The sequence below is a fragment of the Podarcis raffonei genome, chromosome 5 (genome assembly GCF_027172205.1).
Source record: "Podarcis raffonei isolate rPodRaf1 chromosome 5, rPodRaf1.pri, whole genome shotgun sequence".
NCBI lineage: Eukaryota > Metazoa > Chordata > Lepidosauria > Squamata > Lacertidae > Podarcis > Podarcis raffonei.
Genome location: NC_070606.1, coordinates 63,537,285 through 63,555,466, shown reverse-complemented (window position 1 = coordinate 63,555,466; position 18,182 = coordinate 63,537,285). Strand labels below are relative to the sequence as shown.

The window sequence follows — 18,182 nt, the reverse complement described above, 5'->3', positions numbered from 1 at the left end:
TAATGTCAAGTCCGTTACATTTCTGGTCTGTGTACATCTCATATAGTTCCTTGTGGGTTAAGGTTGAAACCCATAGCATGCATTAGTTCAGACACAGGGTCTTCCAAGTGAACCTATGAACAAAGTAATATGGGGAAAGTTGATGGATATGAGAAACAGTTGAAGAATCTGGGCTTCAGGTGCTATCAGACGGGCCCTCACATAGTCAAAGACTTGGGCCACATGCACACCATACATTTAAAGCACTGCGATACTACTTTAAACAACCATGGCTTCCCCCCCAAAATGCTAGGAGCTGTAGTTTGTTAAGGGTGCTGAGAGTTGTTAGAAGACCTCACAGAACTACAATTCCCAGAGTGGTTTAACAATCAGACCTCCTTCACAGAGAACTTACCTTTCAGCCAGTGCTATTTTTCTAGAAAAAGAGGTGCCAAAGCTCACCATGATCTTCCCTCTTGTTCTCTTAGAATGGCAATGGCGCCCACCTGAAAGGTGCTGGAGCTGAGCTCTGGCTGGGGAAAAAAACACTACTTTCAACTCTCCTCCTTTCCCCCCACTACAGTCTATAACTGGAAGTTCTGCTTTCTGCAGAAATCCATATTCAACAACCTTTTAAAAATGATTTAATATAGACAACATCATTTCTTCTGAGTGTTAGTTTTCCTTCAAGATGGTTTTTTTTTTCATTACTGCACACATCCCTGCCAATAGCATAGCTGTGTCATTAGACTCCTTGCAGATGGGTTCATTTCCCATTAATACTAATGGCAAAATGTTACATTTTTGCTTTGGCATGTTTGGCATATGTACACTGCTTCTATGAAACTTAAGAACGGGTACCAGAATCATAGCCTGAAATGCCAGCTAAGTGCTTATGCACCTGAGTGTTTCTTGGCCCATGCTGTTACTTCTCTCTCTCTCTTTCTTCCCTCCCATCCAAAAATACTTGGTCTTCATCCAGTTTCCTGATCCTCTTGTGAAGCCATCCTCCATGGAGAGCAACCCAATCAACATCTCTACTTGCCATTTAGTTTGCTATGCCTTCCCACCTCTTATTAGTGGTTTATTTTGGTTAACCATGGATTTCCTCTCCAGGACCTGTGGACATGCATTTCTAACCAACTGTCTACACAGCTTTGGCCCAGCAGCAATCTGGGAACTTACAGAGCAGCTCTGAGGAAGGATGGGGCATTAGGTATAAAAACAGACTGAGAGTATCTCATAGTTTTCAAACAGTGTTCCTGGAAATCCTGGGGTTCTCTGCAGGTTTTTCAAGAATTCCTCACAGGGGAAACATAGCTCTGCTGTTGAACATATACTTTGCTTGCAGAAGGTCCCAGGTAATAGCTTTGAGAAAGAGACCCCCTGCCCAATTGGAGTAAGGAAAACTGGACTAAATGGACCACCTGGTGGATGATTTGGCTCAGTATAACGCAGCTCTATCTATCCTCCGTGTGTGGATAAACTTCCTTAAAAGTTTGCTGGTCCACTGCGACTAATCTGTTCCTGCAGTCTTCAACTAAGTGTGCATGGATGCATTCTCAGTTCATGAAAGAAAACAAAAGGCTCAAGAGTCCCAGGCAATGCTCTGCATCATGTTCTGAGTCAATATTCTAGAGCCTTTTAAGAGTCTCAGCATTTGTGTGTTAAGGGTGTGTGGTTGTGCACACATCTGGCCTTGACTGGTTTGGGGTCTGATCACCCCATCCACTGCCTAGAATGTAACTCCCCACAGCTATCCACAGAGGTAATACAGCCACCAGGCCAAAAAAGATTTTTCACCCCTGCCCTAGGCCATGCCCCTGAACCTTCTGTAATGCATGTAGAAAGTTTCACTAGTAGTCTACTTCATCCAGAGTCCTGCATCTGACAGACAAGCTTTGGACATTTAAGAGAAAATGCATAAAGGAAGGTCTGCTTGACTTTCAAACGCTTGTGGCGAGATGTGTGTGAATACCTTGACACTTGCTGAACCCATCTTGTGCACTGCTTCCAAATGAATTTGTGAGCAGAGCTTAGTAGTTACTCCAATCTTGACAAGATATTTAAGCTAAGCCTTAAATGGCTTCTTTAAGTTTGAAATCAGACAATGGGAGAGGGTGGTTCCTCCAGAGCCAACACAGTTTGAAAGAGGAATTGCTGCACGTTTTGTTGACTCGTCCATTTTTGCCTCTGGTAAACAGGTTTTGACATTTTTGTATTTTTTTTTAAAAAACAAACAAACCTGCAAATCCTCACCAGACATGGCAGCTGAAGAATAGAAATGGCTGTGTACATGACTAAGGTTAATGGGAGTTGTAGTCCAAGCCATATGGAGGATGCCAGGTTAGGGGAGGCTGGTAATGTACAGAAGCCTTTATAAACCCCTTTCAAGTCAGGCAATAGTTTTCTGGATGTTTTCTCCAGCCTAAAATAGCACAAAATGCCTGTTTGTGCTATGCAAACACATTCTGACAATTGTTCCATTGGACAGAAAGGATGCAGGTTGTGGCTTTACTTTCTCACATGAATTCAAACCCAAGCCTTCTCTCTTCAAGAAAGCTCCAAGTAGACAACGCTTTTATAAACTGCTTAGAGGTTTTACTACGATCCAACGGTATAGAAATTTGGTTAAATTAAATAAAAAATCCAAAAGGCAAGAACGTGCGTTTGTTTTGTTTTTTAGGAAGGAGCAGGGCACCACACAATGCGAAGAAGAGTATTTAGCAAGGAACCTAGTGAGATGCACCATACCTCTGAGCTGCCTTATTTAGTTCTGGAGATGTTTTTACACCTACAGGTGGCCGGGAGTGGAACAGCTGCTGTTTCTGTCTTTACAGCATTACAGCAGTCCTTAAACCTTTGAAAGATTTCTGGGGACTGAGTAAGAATTTTGGTACAGGGAATGAAGCTCGGACATGAACACACTTCCTGTAAACAATCTCTATTAGGTTACCATGGTCTTAGGACTGCACTGGAGTCATCTTAGGCTAGAGAGGTGCCATCAGACATGCAATTAAAAAGAGAGAGGAAGTCCTCAGGCGCTGGGGTGAGAGTAACAATGCAAAGCATATTGGGATGAAGAGGACTCTCCTTTCAGCCCACACCATTTTGCTGCCTGAGGCAGAGCAGCAAATCCCTCTCCTCCAAAGTCAAGCTGCATAAAACCCAGGGCTCTTTAAGGTATTCTGCAATGTGAGGCAAAAAGTTGCCTGAGAACCCTAACACATACACATACCCCATCAGTAAAAATATAATAACAAACTAAATAACAATTTTCTGCCTTTTATGGAATCCAAAATCAGCCACCTGAGGTGGTTCCCTTACTCTACCTAATGGTAGGGCTGGCCCTGTTTCATTCTCTAGATTGTCTGCTGCTAACCCCTATCTTCTTATTCTCTTCCCCCTCCTGTTTTTTTTAAAAAAATCCTTCAGTCCCAAGCACTGGACGTAGATGGAACCCAGCTCCACAGCCCAGTCTTAAACAGCATGGTCACTACTGATTATAACACAGTATGTTTATTGTAGGAGGGATGCTGTTCATGCATCCAGTGTTTTGACCAAGTCCTCATAATGTCATTGGCATAAAAATGCCAGCCAGTACCCTCTACCCCAGTGATTTAATCTGGAGTGGAAATCCAATCTGTTTAAAAACAACTACTACTACTACTACTACTACTACTTGTTATAAATGACCTGAATATCTGAATGGCTCATTTGCAACATTAAGCTCTCTCCTGTGTGGAAATAAGCTTTCACAACATTCCTTGGGGGCCCCTCCAGACTAGAATTTTATACTGTACTGTATGTATTTTGCAACGTGTTCTTTATAGGGTTGCCATAGTTCAAAAAGTAAATCTGGACACAAAAGTTGTTCAGCTTTTTTTGCGAAATCTAAAAAAAACACATGCGTTTTCAAGCAAGGAGGGCTAAATACCAGCCATGTTGGGACATATGGCAACCCTGTCTTTATAGTGCAATGTTCTACTTTAGTTTGTTGTGCGATGCTTCCCAAATATTACCACATAGTTGTTCAGAGTTTAGCAGAAATGAAACAAGAAACCAGAACATTTGCAGTAAAAAAAAAAGTTTTGGGATTTCAGTGGGAAATTATGGGATATGCACTGATGTAAACTGAAGCCGTGTGACCACCCCAATACTTTTGGAGGTGTAAATAGCTTTGAAAGCATGATTGCTTTCAAACCTAATCTGGAGTGGGGGCAAGGGAGTGGATGTGCTTATGGGTTGCCCTTCACAGAATTAGAGAGAGGACTTTGTGGACTCAGCATCTGGAAGGCCACAGGTTCTTCAACTCTAATCTCAGATCTGAAAGTCCCTCCTTTACATTAGGATCTCCCTGCTTCAGTCTAGGAACAGCAAAGGACCAGAACTGTATGATTACTCCACCTTAGCTTCGACAACGGTTAAACCCCTGGGTTCCCAAGAGACCAGTTTGCAGCTGAAGTCTGTTGTCTTTGGGTGAAGACAGCAGGCGATAAGGGCTATCGGGAGTGTAAGCAGGAAATAACATTCATTGTCCTGCTCCACATCTTGCTGATAAGCTGAAGAGCAGTGGTCAAGGGTCAGAGGCAACTTGTACCAAGCTGATCACACACTCTTATACTGACACACTTTGCTTTTCTATAATAGCCCTTTCCATATGTAGCCAAGGGCATTGTTAAGGGCTCAAGCCATGGGCATTTTGCAGTGAAGCCCAGATCGTCTGCTACTTCCCCTCCGCTTTTTAACCCCCCCCTAAATTGACTTAAAGGTGGCTAAGAACCCTGCAAAATGCAGACACCCAGCATCTTAACTGCCCAGAGTCATATACGCATTAGCATATGCAAACTTAATGGAAATCTGTGTCATAGGTCTGTACTTAGCAACCCCCCTGCATGTAGCGGTTGATAAACTAAAGCCTCTGATAAACTAAAGCCTCTGGTTCTAAGAATCTGCACGGTTGTCTGCCTTGCAAGATGCAGGATATAGTCTCAAGCACTGAATGTCTGAAACTTGATCCTGAAAATGTCAGCTGTTCTGTGCACAGAGCACATTTCTGGGACATGTCGCATGATTGTGGAGAAATACCTGAAAACGTTTTGGTCGGTTCCTCTGAGACTGGGCACAGCTCCCAGGAATCGGGGACGAGGAAGCCATCATTCAGCACAGCTCTTAAGTGAGTGCTTCATCAGGCCACACCCTCCTTCCACTTATTGCTTTTAGGCTCTTTCCCCTAGTCTCTCCCGAGCACTTCTTCCCCTGCAAAAAAAAGGGGGGGGGATGAAAAAGTAGAAAATCTGCAAAGTTGTTTTCAACAAGCCGCAGTTCAAAATTATGCAAACTTTATGCAGACATGCATAATTGCCTCTTCAAAAAATTAACCGTGCAATTTTTGAACCTCTGACGACAACTCTAACAATGTCAGGATGAGGCGCGTAGCAGGGCGAAAATAAATACTGCCTGACATGTGTGTTTGCATTTAGTAAATCAACCTGTCTTCTCTGCCTTTTCTTTCTCGACTGAACGTGGGCGGGTTTCTCATCCAGCCCACACCTCCTTACATTTTGCTGTTCTGCTCTTATTTGCCAGTGAGACTATGGCTTCACTGTAGTCCTCATTTGGAGAATCTAGGGGGGGGGTCCTAGGTTGGTTGTTCAACTCAGAGCCCCTAAATCTCTCAGGCCTTGCAGCTATTTGTGAGGAAACTGGCACAATCCCTCAGAAATTCCTCCTAAGCAAATACCACTGAAGTGACTGAAAATAATGCAATATCCCAATTAGTTATTTTATTTGGTTGATTTGGAGTTTGGTGGTGGTGTTTTTTTAAAAAAAGATTGCTTTTTGTTTAAAAATGCTCAAGGAGACATATATAAAATAAAAGCAGCAACAAAGCAGCAAATACAAAGGACACTGTACACATCCCCTTCAGTTTGTTGGGCCCATTCCCAATGCATTATCCCTATTATTGGGGCAGGAACTAATTTCAGCTAAACATAGAAAGTGTACAGCAATGTTTGCTCTGTGTCCCAAAATTGCAGCTGTTTCAGGTTGAGTCTGAGTGTATTCATTGAGTTATCTAAGGATATTTTACACTTAAAGTAGCGGCAGGGAACTTCTACCAACCCTGCAATGTTGTTGGACTGCAGTGCCCATCAATCCTAGCCAGCATAGTCAATGATGAGGGATGATGGGAGTTGTAATTCAGCGACATCTGAAGGGCAGCAAGTTCCCTATCCTTGAGCAGGTGCCTTATTTTGCAGTGTTGAGGCAACTCTTAGAAACTTCCAAAAAGATTCCATTGCTTTCCCTGTTGCCAAAGACCTGGTGCTGCTGAAGCAAGGGTTTGGAGTCCTGCTCAATTCTGTAGCCAGGTGTTGTTACAAAAACAAAAAAATGTAGTCACTCCCCTATCCCTTCCTCAAAGACGCTTCTCTTCTCTCACATTCACTTTGTTCTGCTGACTCCTGTTTAATCAGCTAGCTGTTCTAAACATGGCAGCATTGATTGTTCTCACATTCTGTGCATGAGAACCATGATTATCCAGCAAGGACACAGAGGCACTGTGCTTCTGGTTGTTATTGCATTTAGCGTTCGTGATTCCAATCCCTTTCTCCAGGACCAAATTGTCCCTGCAAGGTTCAGCGAGGTTCCCACGCAGTTTTATTAGCACAAGAAATCAGGTAAGCCTGATCTCTGTCCCCAAAGGCTCTTAGCTCAATCAAAAGGCTAGTGCAGGACAATTTTCTTTTTCCAGTTTGAGTTGAAATTTTGGATCTTTCGCAGTGGAGAGCCGCAGCGATCATCAAGCTAACTGGGCCAAGTCTTATTATGAGGAAGTTGAATGGTAGAGAGTCCAAAAGTGCACATTTGTTCCATGGCTTTAGCCCTCTTGCCGGGACCTCCTTGCAAACATTTTGCACAAATCTGAAATTGGGCAAAATTTTCAGAATTTTAATTGGCTTTATGAGTTTCAAAGAATTGAGATTCTCCTTTGAAAATTTCCCTTTTTTGCTTATACTTCTTAAAATATCAACATGAAGCCTTGTTGATGACTTTTGGGTTCATCCACACTTATCTTTGCTCCTTGCTTTCTAAGGTTTCTAGGTCTATGTCTGAGCATGGTTTTGTGTGTGTGTCCCAAAGCTTTTCCGAGGAAAATTTGTGTTTTACTGCTAAATCAGAGGAAATGGCAATCCGAAGAAAACCCAATTGCTGTTTGGTCCGATTCAGCAGTAAAATGTGGGGGAAGCTCTCTCTCTCTCTCTCGCTCTCGCGCGCTCTCTCTCTCTCTCTCTCTCTCTCTCACACACACACACACACACACACACCATGCTTGGACATGGACCTGGAGAGCCCAGATCTTTGCCTAGAGATGCAGAGCAAAGCTAAGTGTGTATGAGCCCATAAAAGTAATAATGTTAAGTATCAGCTTAACCTTGAGCTCTTAAGAAGGTATGTACTGCCTGCTGTTATTGCACCTGCTGTCTTAATTACCCCACAAAGGAGATGGACTATGCCACCATTCCATGGTTGTGGTGCAAGACTTGCATTGGGTTCCAGGACAAAGCTTTGCATGACCCTCACAGGAACCTCAAATTGCTGTATTCCACCGTCATAGACAACAGCCAAGGAACTAAGGAGCTGTTTTCCCTGAGTCTCTTGCGTGTGCACACAATGAAAGGAAGCTGCTGATACTGACCCATTATTGTTGCTCCTGATACATTTGCAGTGTTTTAAGTCATGTGCATAAAAGCTCAAGTTTTTCGCAAACATAGCAAGGTGCCACATGGAAAGCTGTCTTTGTGGTATTTCTCATGTTTCCAGCCTGGCACCCAGCTCCAACCAGCTTTGAGTGGGTGACCCTTGGTAGTTTTCCAGAGAGTTGCCATCTTCCTTGGGATGATCAGTGTTTAGTGTGAAAAGCATGCAGTTTTTACCATTTTACTGCATGCAGTCTGGATGGCATTCCTTGATGTTTCATGATGCTTCTGTTTCAGGAATAATGCCTTTTCCCCCAACACGAGATGTGCTTGTTGTTGTTGTTTAGTCGTTTAGTCGTGTCCGACTCTTCGTGACCCCATGGACCAGAGCACGCCAGGCATTCCTGTCTTCCACTGCCTCCCGCAGTTTGGTCAGACTCATGTTTGTAGCTTCGAGAACACCGTCCAACCATCTCGTCCTCTGCCGTCCCCTTCTCCTTGTGCCATCCATCTTTCCCAACATCAGGGTCTTTTCCATGGAGTCTTCTCTTCTCATGAGGTGGCCAAAGTACTGGAGCCTCAGCTTCACGATGTGCTACATTTGTATAATCTGGGAAAATGTGACTCTTATTTCTGGTAGCACTCCTGTTGCGGTTGCTCTGGAGAAGGCAGTCAGAGAATGCCTGTGGAGGATAATAAGCAATACCTTCCCTTTCACCAAGGCCATTTTGCACAAACACACACAAACACAAAATACTTTACAGGCTGACATTCTTCCCACTACACCAGTCCAGGTCACATGTGATCATCTACCTCCCCCACTTTTTAAGTGGCAATTATCACATCACCAAGCTTACTCTCCTCTAGAAATCCCCCCCCCCGCACACCCTTCATGAAAAACAGAGAAATGCATTGTTTGCATTCATTTTGTTTTATTCTTTGAGGAATATGGACACCTCCTCTATGCTTCACCTCCTTCATCACCTCCTCTATGCTTACAGGAGCCCAACAGCAGCATGGCTGTCCCTCTACAGCAAGGTGATCCCCCCCTGCCACCTATTCTGGGTGGATTACAGTACAGAGAGATCTCACTGGTCCCAATCTTTCAACTAGGATTTGCAAATTTATTGTCCAAACACAGATATTTTGGAGTAAGCCTGGATAAGCACTCCAAGTTTTTATTTCTGCAGATCCTTGGTACTCCCTCTGTGTAATGGTTTAAAAATGCCCCTGTGAATTTAGTCTTGGATCTCTTCCCTTCTCCTGCATTTCACCAGACCACCCTGTGCAAAAGATTATGATGCCAGCTGAGAATTCAATCGCACAATGGCCCTAATTTTCTGGGAGGCAAAAGATGTTCTTTTCTAGCTGTTTCCAGTGGCAGTGTGGTAGTTCTCTGCATGCAGACATTTGCAGTAGATATGGTGCTCAGTGACTGCTGGAGAGGAACAGTATGTTCGGAAAAGGAGATGATGGAGGGGATCTCTCCTTCTGTAATGCCCCCCTCTCTTTGTTCTCTCTGTCAGAATGAAGAATAAACTTTGGTATTTTGAATTTGGCACAACGGAAACCTTTGCCGCCACCTGCAAGAAGCTCCACGACTATGTAGAGATTGAGGTGAGTTTCCAGGGATCCTCAAATTGCCGCTTCTACTGGAGACTGTTGTCCGGGTGATTGCAGTGCCTCTTTGTTGCCCAGGAGACTATCTGGGTAATTCTTAGTGCTGATACAAATTTCCCTTCCGGCCCCCCTTTCCATTAAGCTGATCCTACACCTGTCACACACAACCTGCTAGGAATACTCCGTAATGGGGTCTACTCTATGTAGCAGCTGTAACGTTGAAGAGTACCATGGAGCTCCTGCTGCCACCACCTTGAACCGTTTCCAGGAGTTTTGACATGGCAGGAATGATGTAGGAATCAGCTTTCAGAGTCGCTATAAATTCACTGCTTCCGGAGGAGTAACCATGTTAGTTGGTTGTGAAAAAACCGATGAAGGACCCTAAAAACTGATGGGTATATACTGTATTATGGCTTCACCATTCACAGACTAGACTGCAGTTCATCAGATGCCATGAGTGTTATAGCTATGAATTCAGAGGAAAGGGGTGAAATGTAAAAAGTCAGGTCAAGTGGCAATGAACTGTAAAAGGTAGAGTCGGTGACACTCCAAATTAAGAGTTATCCACACTTAGCTTTTGCCCCACACTTTCCAGGCACAAGTCCACACTTAAAAGCTCTGTGTCTAGGCATTTTGAAGGGGTTCCTTTTGCCCTGGAGCTTTCCCTGCAAAAAGCCACTCTTTAGTGCTTAATAGGTGCAAATGTCAATTTGGGGTTTCCATGGATTAACTTCAGTTTCAACTGAGCTTTAAAGAACAGATTTTCGTGGGGAAAGGTTGATTGGACATGCAGTTTTAAAGCGTGCACTGTGCCTGGAAAGAACAGAGAACAGAGAAAAGAGAAAAGGTAAGTGTGGGTAAATCCTAAGTGGCCATTCACAATACCAATATTTTGTGATAACACTTCCACTGTAGCATTTCTCGGCTAATTAACACTAATAGCAGGAAAGAAACCCATTGTCCTTTCATGCTCAAAGCAGGTATGGATCAAATCCATTAGGCAACCATAAGCTTTGCAGGCAATTAAGACTTGCCCACAGTGGAGATCTTCCAAGACTTGAGATGCTGAGTCAAGGTACCTATTATTTAGCACCTGTTCTGCTCCCATGCTGGTTTCCTGATAATCTGTGTAATAGACAAGGGGGGAAAGGATTTATACAAGTGGCTAAATCCAAACTACAAAGGGATCTGGTTCCTGTATTTCCAAACAAGCCCTTGTACTATTAGTCAACGCTGAGAGTATTTTTGATAGACCAATAACATCAGCAACAGAGCTCCAAACTTGCTTGAACTTTTTCCCCCAGATTATAAGAAATAACAAAGACTGCAATGTTTAACCAATTTAATCAACTTGCTTGTTAGATCAATAGATTAAAATGTTAATTGGCTAAAATGCTGCCACTGTTTAACTGGGTAGCAGAGTTGGGGGGGGGGGCGTTCCCAACATACTATGAATATATAGTTAGATGCATATGAAAAATGCAGGTGTCGTCCCATTTTAAAAGAGGCATTCTCCCATACACAAAGGAATGCCTCTTCTATGTAATGTCTGCTATGATATGTAAGTGCATCATCTAAAAACAAGGAAAGCATGTTGCTGCATTCAGAAAGTGTTTGGCCCAAACACAAAACAAATGTGTTAATCAGCTAAAACTTTGATCTTATACATTTTGTTCAACCAGCCATACTAATAATTGAAGAACAGGTTTGTTGTATGCATTTTTTCTAAATATTATGGCAGAAGTTTCAAAACATCTTGTAGCACCTTAAAGGCTTGGCCATTTATGATGGCATAAGGAAAGTGACGGGGAAATGCACTGGAAGGAGTGGAACAACACTTGCTTGACTCAGTGCCGTAGAACCTCTCGACAAGCAAATCAGAATGAATGTTCAGTCTGAAGCCGATGGTGTCTAACCTCCCTGCACACTTTGTGCGAGCAAATCAGGATGAATGCTCAAATAAATAGGTTGTCAGGAAATGACCAGATTCAAAGAAAGTCTGGTGCATTCTTTTAGTCTCCACTGTACTTCTGAATGCAATGAAGAGGGGAGGCTAAGAAGCAGGTCCATTTTTGCCTCTTTCTTCCAAACATGGATCCACAGCCCAGGAGAGAGTCAAGAGAAAAGTTCCCAGGAAAGCTTTGCCTAAGGGCCATTACTGGAGCGCCACTCCCCCCCCCCCCGGGGTTTATGACTTCCACAGCCTTCCTGAAAACAATCCCCATCTTATTGCTAATTGGAGCTGGAATCCTGCTTCAGGCTCACAGTTACAGATATGAGCAAGACTTTGGATTAAAACACATTCAGATCCAGCTAACAATAAATATCCTGTTGCCCTTCATTGTTCAATGTGTAAACAGAAGCTTTCTTTTTCTGCAAACAGCCAGAAGTTCAGTCCAGCCTATCCTTTAGTGACATTGCCATCCACTGCTAATTTGGGTGCACGGGGGCAGTTTCTTTGCCGTGGAGGAAGCTCCTCAGATACCAAAGGCAGCAGTTCTGTGAAAAGAAAAACACCCATAGACACTAAGCAGCATTTTAAAAGTGCATACACATCACTGAGGGATCATCCTTCAAGTGTACTTGTTGGTCCCAGCATCTGGGCTCTTGCCATCTCTGAAGTCAGTTGGAGGAGAGCAGAATTTAGCCTCTTCCCCTCCTCCTTACAGCTGTACTTCAGAGCTTGGCTGGAAGAGTGTGTGTGTGTGTGTGTGTGTGTGTGTGTGTGTGTGTGTACACCCCGTGTTTGCATACAGCAATCTTTGGGCTAGATGGAAACAGCCTTTAATTAGAGAGGAGTGTGAACAGCTTGCCAGGGGTTGCTAAGAGCCCTGTCATTTTACACTCTCTTTTTCTTTTCTTTTTTACACAGTTTGTATTGGGGCTTTGGGGAGGTGTGTGTTTTCTGTAAACTTCCTCCTTTCCCCATCGGTGGATAAATGAACCTTTCATTAGTTATTCATTAAAGCTAGAATGCAGAAACGTCAGCTGGCACAAAAACCTTGCCCTGGCGATGGAGTGTTTTGCAAATGACTCCCCCTGTCCAACACAACAGAAGATGGCCTCCTGTCAAAAGCTATGCTCAGAACTAGGTTGTGTGGCAGTGCTTTTAAAGGCAACAGGGAAGCGCCACCTGTTTTGAAGGCTTGCCCCATGATCCTCGGAGGAAGGGCTGTTGATCACTGGTGGAGCAGCTGGTGGAGTACATGCTGAAGGTCCCAGGTGTAGACAAATTCATGGAGGAAAAGGCTATCCATGGCTGCTAGTCAGAATGATCAGAGACAGCACTGGGAAACAGCAGCAGGAGAGCACAGCTGCACTCGTGTCCTGCCTCTGGGCTTCCCAGAGGCACCTTGTTCACCAGTGTAGGAAGAAGGATGCCGACTAGATAACCCACTAGGGTTCTTTTTGCATCCTTCCCTCCACCGTTGTGTACATAGCCCTGTCTGTTCTAGCCTTGCTAATATTCTAGTATTGTTCACAGAGTGGGGAGGTGCCAGCCTAGATTAACTCTGTGTATATGTGCAGCTTTTGGGAATGCAGTGCACTGGGTGAGGTAAAGGTGAGGACGTGGGTGGCGCTGTGGTCTAAACCACTGAGCCTCTTGCGGATCGGAAGGTCGGCGGTTTGAATCCTCGCGACGGGGTGAGCTCCTGTTGCTCTGTCCCAGCTCCTGCCAACCTATCAGTTTGAAACCACACCAGTGCAAGTAGAAAAATAGGTACCATTGTGGCTAGGATTGCCATATATTTGGAATTTCCCAGACATATCTGGACTAGAAGAAGAGTTTGCATTTGATATCCCGCTTTATCACTACCCTAAGGAGTCTGAAATAGGGGCGCGGGTGGCACTGTAGGTTAAACCACAGAACCTAGGACTTGCCGATCAGAAGGTTGGCGGTTCAAATTCCCACGACAGGGTGAGCTCCCGTTGCTCAGTCCCAGCTCCTGCCAACCTAGCAGTTTGAAAGCACGTCAAAGTGCAAGTAGATAAATAGGTACCACTTCGGCGGGAAGGTAAACGGCGTTTCCGTGCGCTGCTCTGGTTCGCCAGAAGCGGCTTCGTCATGCTGGCCACATGACCCGGAAGCTATATGCCGGCTCCCTCAGCCAATAAAGTGAGATGAACACCGCAACCCCAGACTCGGTCACGACTGGACCTAATGTCAGGGGTCCCTTTACCTTTAAGGAGTCTGAAAGCGGCTAACATTCTCCTTTCCCTTCCTCCCCTACAACAAACACTCTGTGAGGTGAGTGAGGCTGAGAGACTTCAAAGAAGTGTGACTAGCCCAAGGTCACCCAGCAGCTGCATGTGGAGGAGCGGAGACGCGAACCCGGTTCCCAAGATTACGAGACTACCGCTCTTAACCACTACACCACACTGGCTGTAGTCGGTACTGTACTGTAGTCGGAAGCTGTGTTCGGGCAGAAATTGGTAAAATGTCTGGGAAAATATGGCAACTTTGGGCAAAACTAAAAAAAGTAGCTCATCAGTTTTGCCCCCCCCCCCCCAAAAAAAAGCTCAACCATTTTTGTGTCTTGATTTTCACTGTGGCAGGAAGGTAAATGGCATATCTGTGCGCTCTGGCACTCGTCACAGTGTTCCATTGCGCCAGAAGCGGTTTAGTCATGCTGGCCACATGACCCGGAAAGCTGTCTGTGGACAAAAGCCGGCTCCCTCGCCTAAAAGCACCACACCCCATAGTCAAATTCGACTGGACTTAACAGTCCATGATCCCTTTCCCTTTTTTTTACTTTACTGCACTGGGTGAGTATATCCAGCTCATCTCAAAAGCCCCATGTGGACATGCCCTACTGCTGATTGCTGGGTTGTTGCTGCCCTTTTCCTTCTCCCTCAATTTTTCACTCTACAGCTCCCTTTTTTGCTTTCAGCCTTGGTAGGGGCTTTATAATAAGTATGCTTTTTATAAAGCACAAAACTTATGCGCAGTTGGACCTGAGCCATCCCCAATGCATCAAGTGTCTGGGTCCCACTCATTTGGACACTTCTCCTGACCTTCCCTTCTAGTAATTGTATCTCTGATTCGTTTAGTAACAGGGTGCAAAAAAACAAAACAAAAACCCTGCAGGATTCCACAGCTTCCCTAGGGAACTTTTTCCCCATTGTCCAACATTACTTAAAATTTAGGGAGGGGTGCTTTACTGGTTTGGTTTTTAAGTGAACGCTACTATTACCTCCTACGTCCTGCACACCCAGTACATCTATAAAATAAGTGCAGCCGAAAATAGCATTTGCCTTTCTTTTCCAGGCATTGACTGCTGAGATTGTATTCCATTTGTGAATCACTACAACTCCTAGGTCCTTCTCGTCTGTGCTGGATCCTAGCAGGTTTATCCTCCAGTGGTGGCTGGTGACCATTGGGTGGAAGACAGGGAGCCCAACATTAGGCAGAGTCAGAGCCAATCGCAAGGCTGAGCCAACTAATTCTAGTCGCCATCCTTCTCCTTTCTGAGTTCTGACATATTCCAGTGGCCTCCTAACAGTTTTAAGAATTGCCAAATAATATTGCCCATCACCAGACTTCTGAATTTAATCAAGAACACATGTTACTCCTTAAAATGGCAGACTTAGTACTTACACCTGGGCAGACGTGGATACCTTTTGTTTCAAAGTTCATCCTCCTAAATGCTAAAAAAAATTATCAGACAGTTTCAAAATTTCCTAAATTCTGATATTTGCTTAAACTTGCAAAAGCATGCTTAAGGAAAGCAGGAGTTCCAGTTCTTTAGAAACCATGTTAGTAAGTGGGGAGACTTTAAGCTGAGCATTTAGGGGGAAATTAACTTTCAGAACAAGGAGGCAATGAAATACTTCATAAAGAGGCATTCCAGACACAAGAAGGGCAGATATTGAGGAATAGCATATAGGAAGCCTTAGAAGTTGCCCTTTCCAGCTGCAGTGAGGTATGGAAGATGCCCTACCCTGCAGCTCCATCCCATCCTTAAAATTGGTACCTTTGATTCTTCTTTGGGGTTGCTTCTCTGTGAGCCAGCTGGCCTAGGGGGAAAAATACAAAGCTGTCTTTCAATTGAATGGTTGTCTTTGACTATTTTGTTTAACACAATGCAAAAAGGGATTCATGGCTGAGAATTGAAGTCAGATGTGGAATATACAAACAGCAAATCTTGCCAGAAGCTTTTGGGGCAATATGCAGTGAGCAGTGCCCAGCTGGTGCTTGGCCTTAGCCCCAGAACCTGTTTTCCGTCCCATGGCTGAGTCATGGGACATGGGAAGTAATAAAGACAATAACACTTTTGGTGATGTGCGAAGTAACCATCACTCACCCAAACAATCACAATAGGATCTGCAAGAAAAGATTCCAGGCCTGTTGTTATAACCTCCACACAGGCTTGGGTGCTAACACTTGTCACGGTGTGATATACCGTATTTTTTGCTCTATAAGACTCACTTTTTCCCTCCTAAAAAGTAAGGGAAAGTGTGTGTGCGTCTTATGGAGCGAATGCAGGCTGCGCAGCTACAAGGGATTGCTGCTTTCACTGTGCAGTGATTCCTCTTGCTGTTCTGGCTTCTGAGATTCAGAATATTTTTTTTCTTGTTTTCCTTCTCCAAAAACTAGGTGCATCTTATGGTCTGGTGCATCTTATAGAGTGAAAAATACGGTATGTTCTGAGACAGAAAAAGACTTATTGATTACATACAAGGATTCTACTTACCCAGCCAAATTATTTGAGCCTTTTTCAGGTTCTGTACTGATGTACATCAGTGAAATGGGAAAGGTACCTAGATGTAATGCTTGTGGAAATAGATAGCCCTCATTTCCCACTCTCAGGGCTGCAAAGTGTTAATCCGGTGGCATGAAAGCAACAGTTTGCCCTCCCTCTGGCTCCAGGCATCTGTCATGAGCACAGTGAAATGACAGTTTTGTTTTGGAAATTGGCATCAGTTACGGTATAGACTCCTGGAAATAAAGTTGGTTTTTTCCCCAGCTGCAAATGTCTACTTCCAGTCTCCCTGCCAACAGCCTGTCAGCTGCCCCTTCTCAAAGAGGCCATTGTACCACACTGGCACAGAGACAGAGCACGGTTAAAGAGGGAAACATTCTCTCTGCCCATTGGATGCTCGTTCCTCTGCTGTGTGAATATATGGCATCTGTATCACGTTTTGTGGCCTGCCAGACCTTTGCTTACCCAGCAGCACAGAGAAGGTTCAATCATAATATTCCCGTGAAAAACAACAGAACCAAGTTTAACTGTTGGCAATCATTGTTCCTTCTGAACTGAAGCAGCGACCCTATTGCTGTTTATCTACCTTGTATTTAGACCTGCTTTTTTAAACATAGCTTTCTGTTGATGTCTGGGTCTGTTGCTCCTGTGATGACTAGCATTTCTAGCAAGCTTCTTGAGACAATTAAAAAAAACTGTTCAAGCCTCCCTCCCCTTTTATAAAAGGTGATGCAAGTACTGTATATTTTGCTCAATTTTTGGAGGGTATTGTAGGGTCATTCGTCCCTGGAAGTATCCTTTAAGGCTATGTTGAGAGAGGGTATCTGGAAGCAAATGTGTTGGTGATTTGCCACTTTAACTGTCACAACTTTAAGTGAGGTGAATTTATCTGTTGTTGAAAGCATTTTAGTTACCTTATCAGAATAATTTTGCCATCAGGCTTTGCCACTTCACTAGCAGAAGCCACACCAAGGAGTATCTTTCATGCATTTTGCATCAGATGCACCAGCTGCACACCCAGGCTCTTGCTGCCGTTATCTTTGCATAATCTTCAAAATTAATTTCTGTAGATATCTTACATGGGGCAGCCTTGTAATGTTGCCCATAAGACTTTTGCAGGTTCAGAATGCTGGGACTTGCCTCCATGTAGGAAAGGGGAAGTGAGAACATATTCAGACTGTTTTATGTCAACTGTACTTGGTTCATGTTTGTTTCTGGGCCCAATTCAAGCTACTGGTTCTCTCCCTTGAAATCCCGCATGGCCTTTATCTTCAGAGAATGCCTCTCTCTACATCTGCACACATACACCTCTCCACTTGTTCTAATCTTTCAGCAAGGCCCCATGCAGGATAGGTCCTTTCAGTAAATGTACAAAAACAGCTGTAAAAAAAGTGTGCTGAGTCGTTTTCCTAGCGCCCTTGAGATTTTGGAGTGCACTTCTAAGTCATCGCTCAGCTTTCGGCAGGAGGGGGAATTCAATGCCTTTCTGTTTCAGAAAGCTTTCCACAGTCTTAGAATGATACTCTTGATTGTACATTAATGCTGTGATGTGTTTTGATAAAGGTGGTGTTTTATTGGCTCCTTGGCAGTTGGAAGTCACCTTGGATTTTTTTGGAAAGTGGGATAGAAGTGTTTAAATAAATACATAACAATGCAGTGCATTGATGCAGGGCATTTTACACCTCACAATAGCTTCCTTTATCTTTGTCTCCCACCATTACCTGCCAGTGTGATGGGACAGTTTTGGATCTGAGTAGCACTTCACTGGAAGGTATCGCAGTCCTCAACATTCCCAGCATGTATGGCGGCTCCAATCTCTGGGGGGAGACCAAGAAACAACGCAGCTATAACCGGATGAGCAAGAAGGTACCTGAAAAGTTACAATCCTCAGTGGTTACTGATGCCAAGGAGCTCAAGTTCTGTGTTCAAGGTAAGGGCATTTATTGTTATGATTGCAATAGGATGAGTGGATGGGTAGCTACGGACATTTTAAGAGCTGGCCTTCTGCAACTGCTGCCGCCCCATGTGTAATCCATACTCAAAAACTTGCCAGTTTTGAAGGGCCAAAAAGAGGTGTTGTGGCTCTTAGCTCAGTGAAAGTGATGGGCACGCAGTGCTTTTTTCTTTAAAAATGTTTAGGGGTACTCTCATTTTCCTACTCATATTGAAATACTGCCCC

General features: G+C 44.1%; 1 protein-coding gene across 6 annotated transcripts in view; it reads left to right on the top strand.

Annotated features, from left to right (window-relative positions):
• The window catches only part of DGKG (diacylglycerol kinase gamma), a 165,760-nt gene that overhangs the window by 131,348 nt on the left and 16,230 nt on the right, over positions 1-18,182 (top strand). For all 6 annotated transcript variants that reach the window (XM_053389812.1, XM_053389815.1, XM_053389814.1 and 3 more), the window contains 2 exons: positions 9,206-9,296; positions 17,732-17,933. In XM_053389812.1, coding sequence (XP_053245787.1) covers positions 9,206-9,296; positions 17,732-17,933 — 293 coding nt within the window. The remainder of the gene's footprint in view (positions 1-9,205; positions 9,297-17,731; positions 17,934-18,182) is intronic.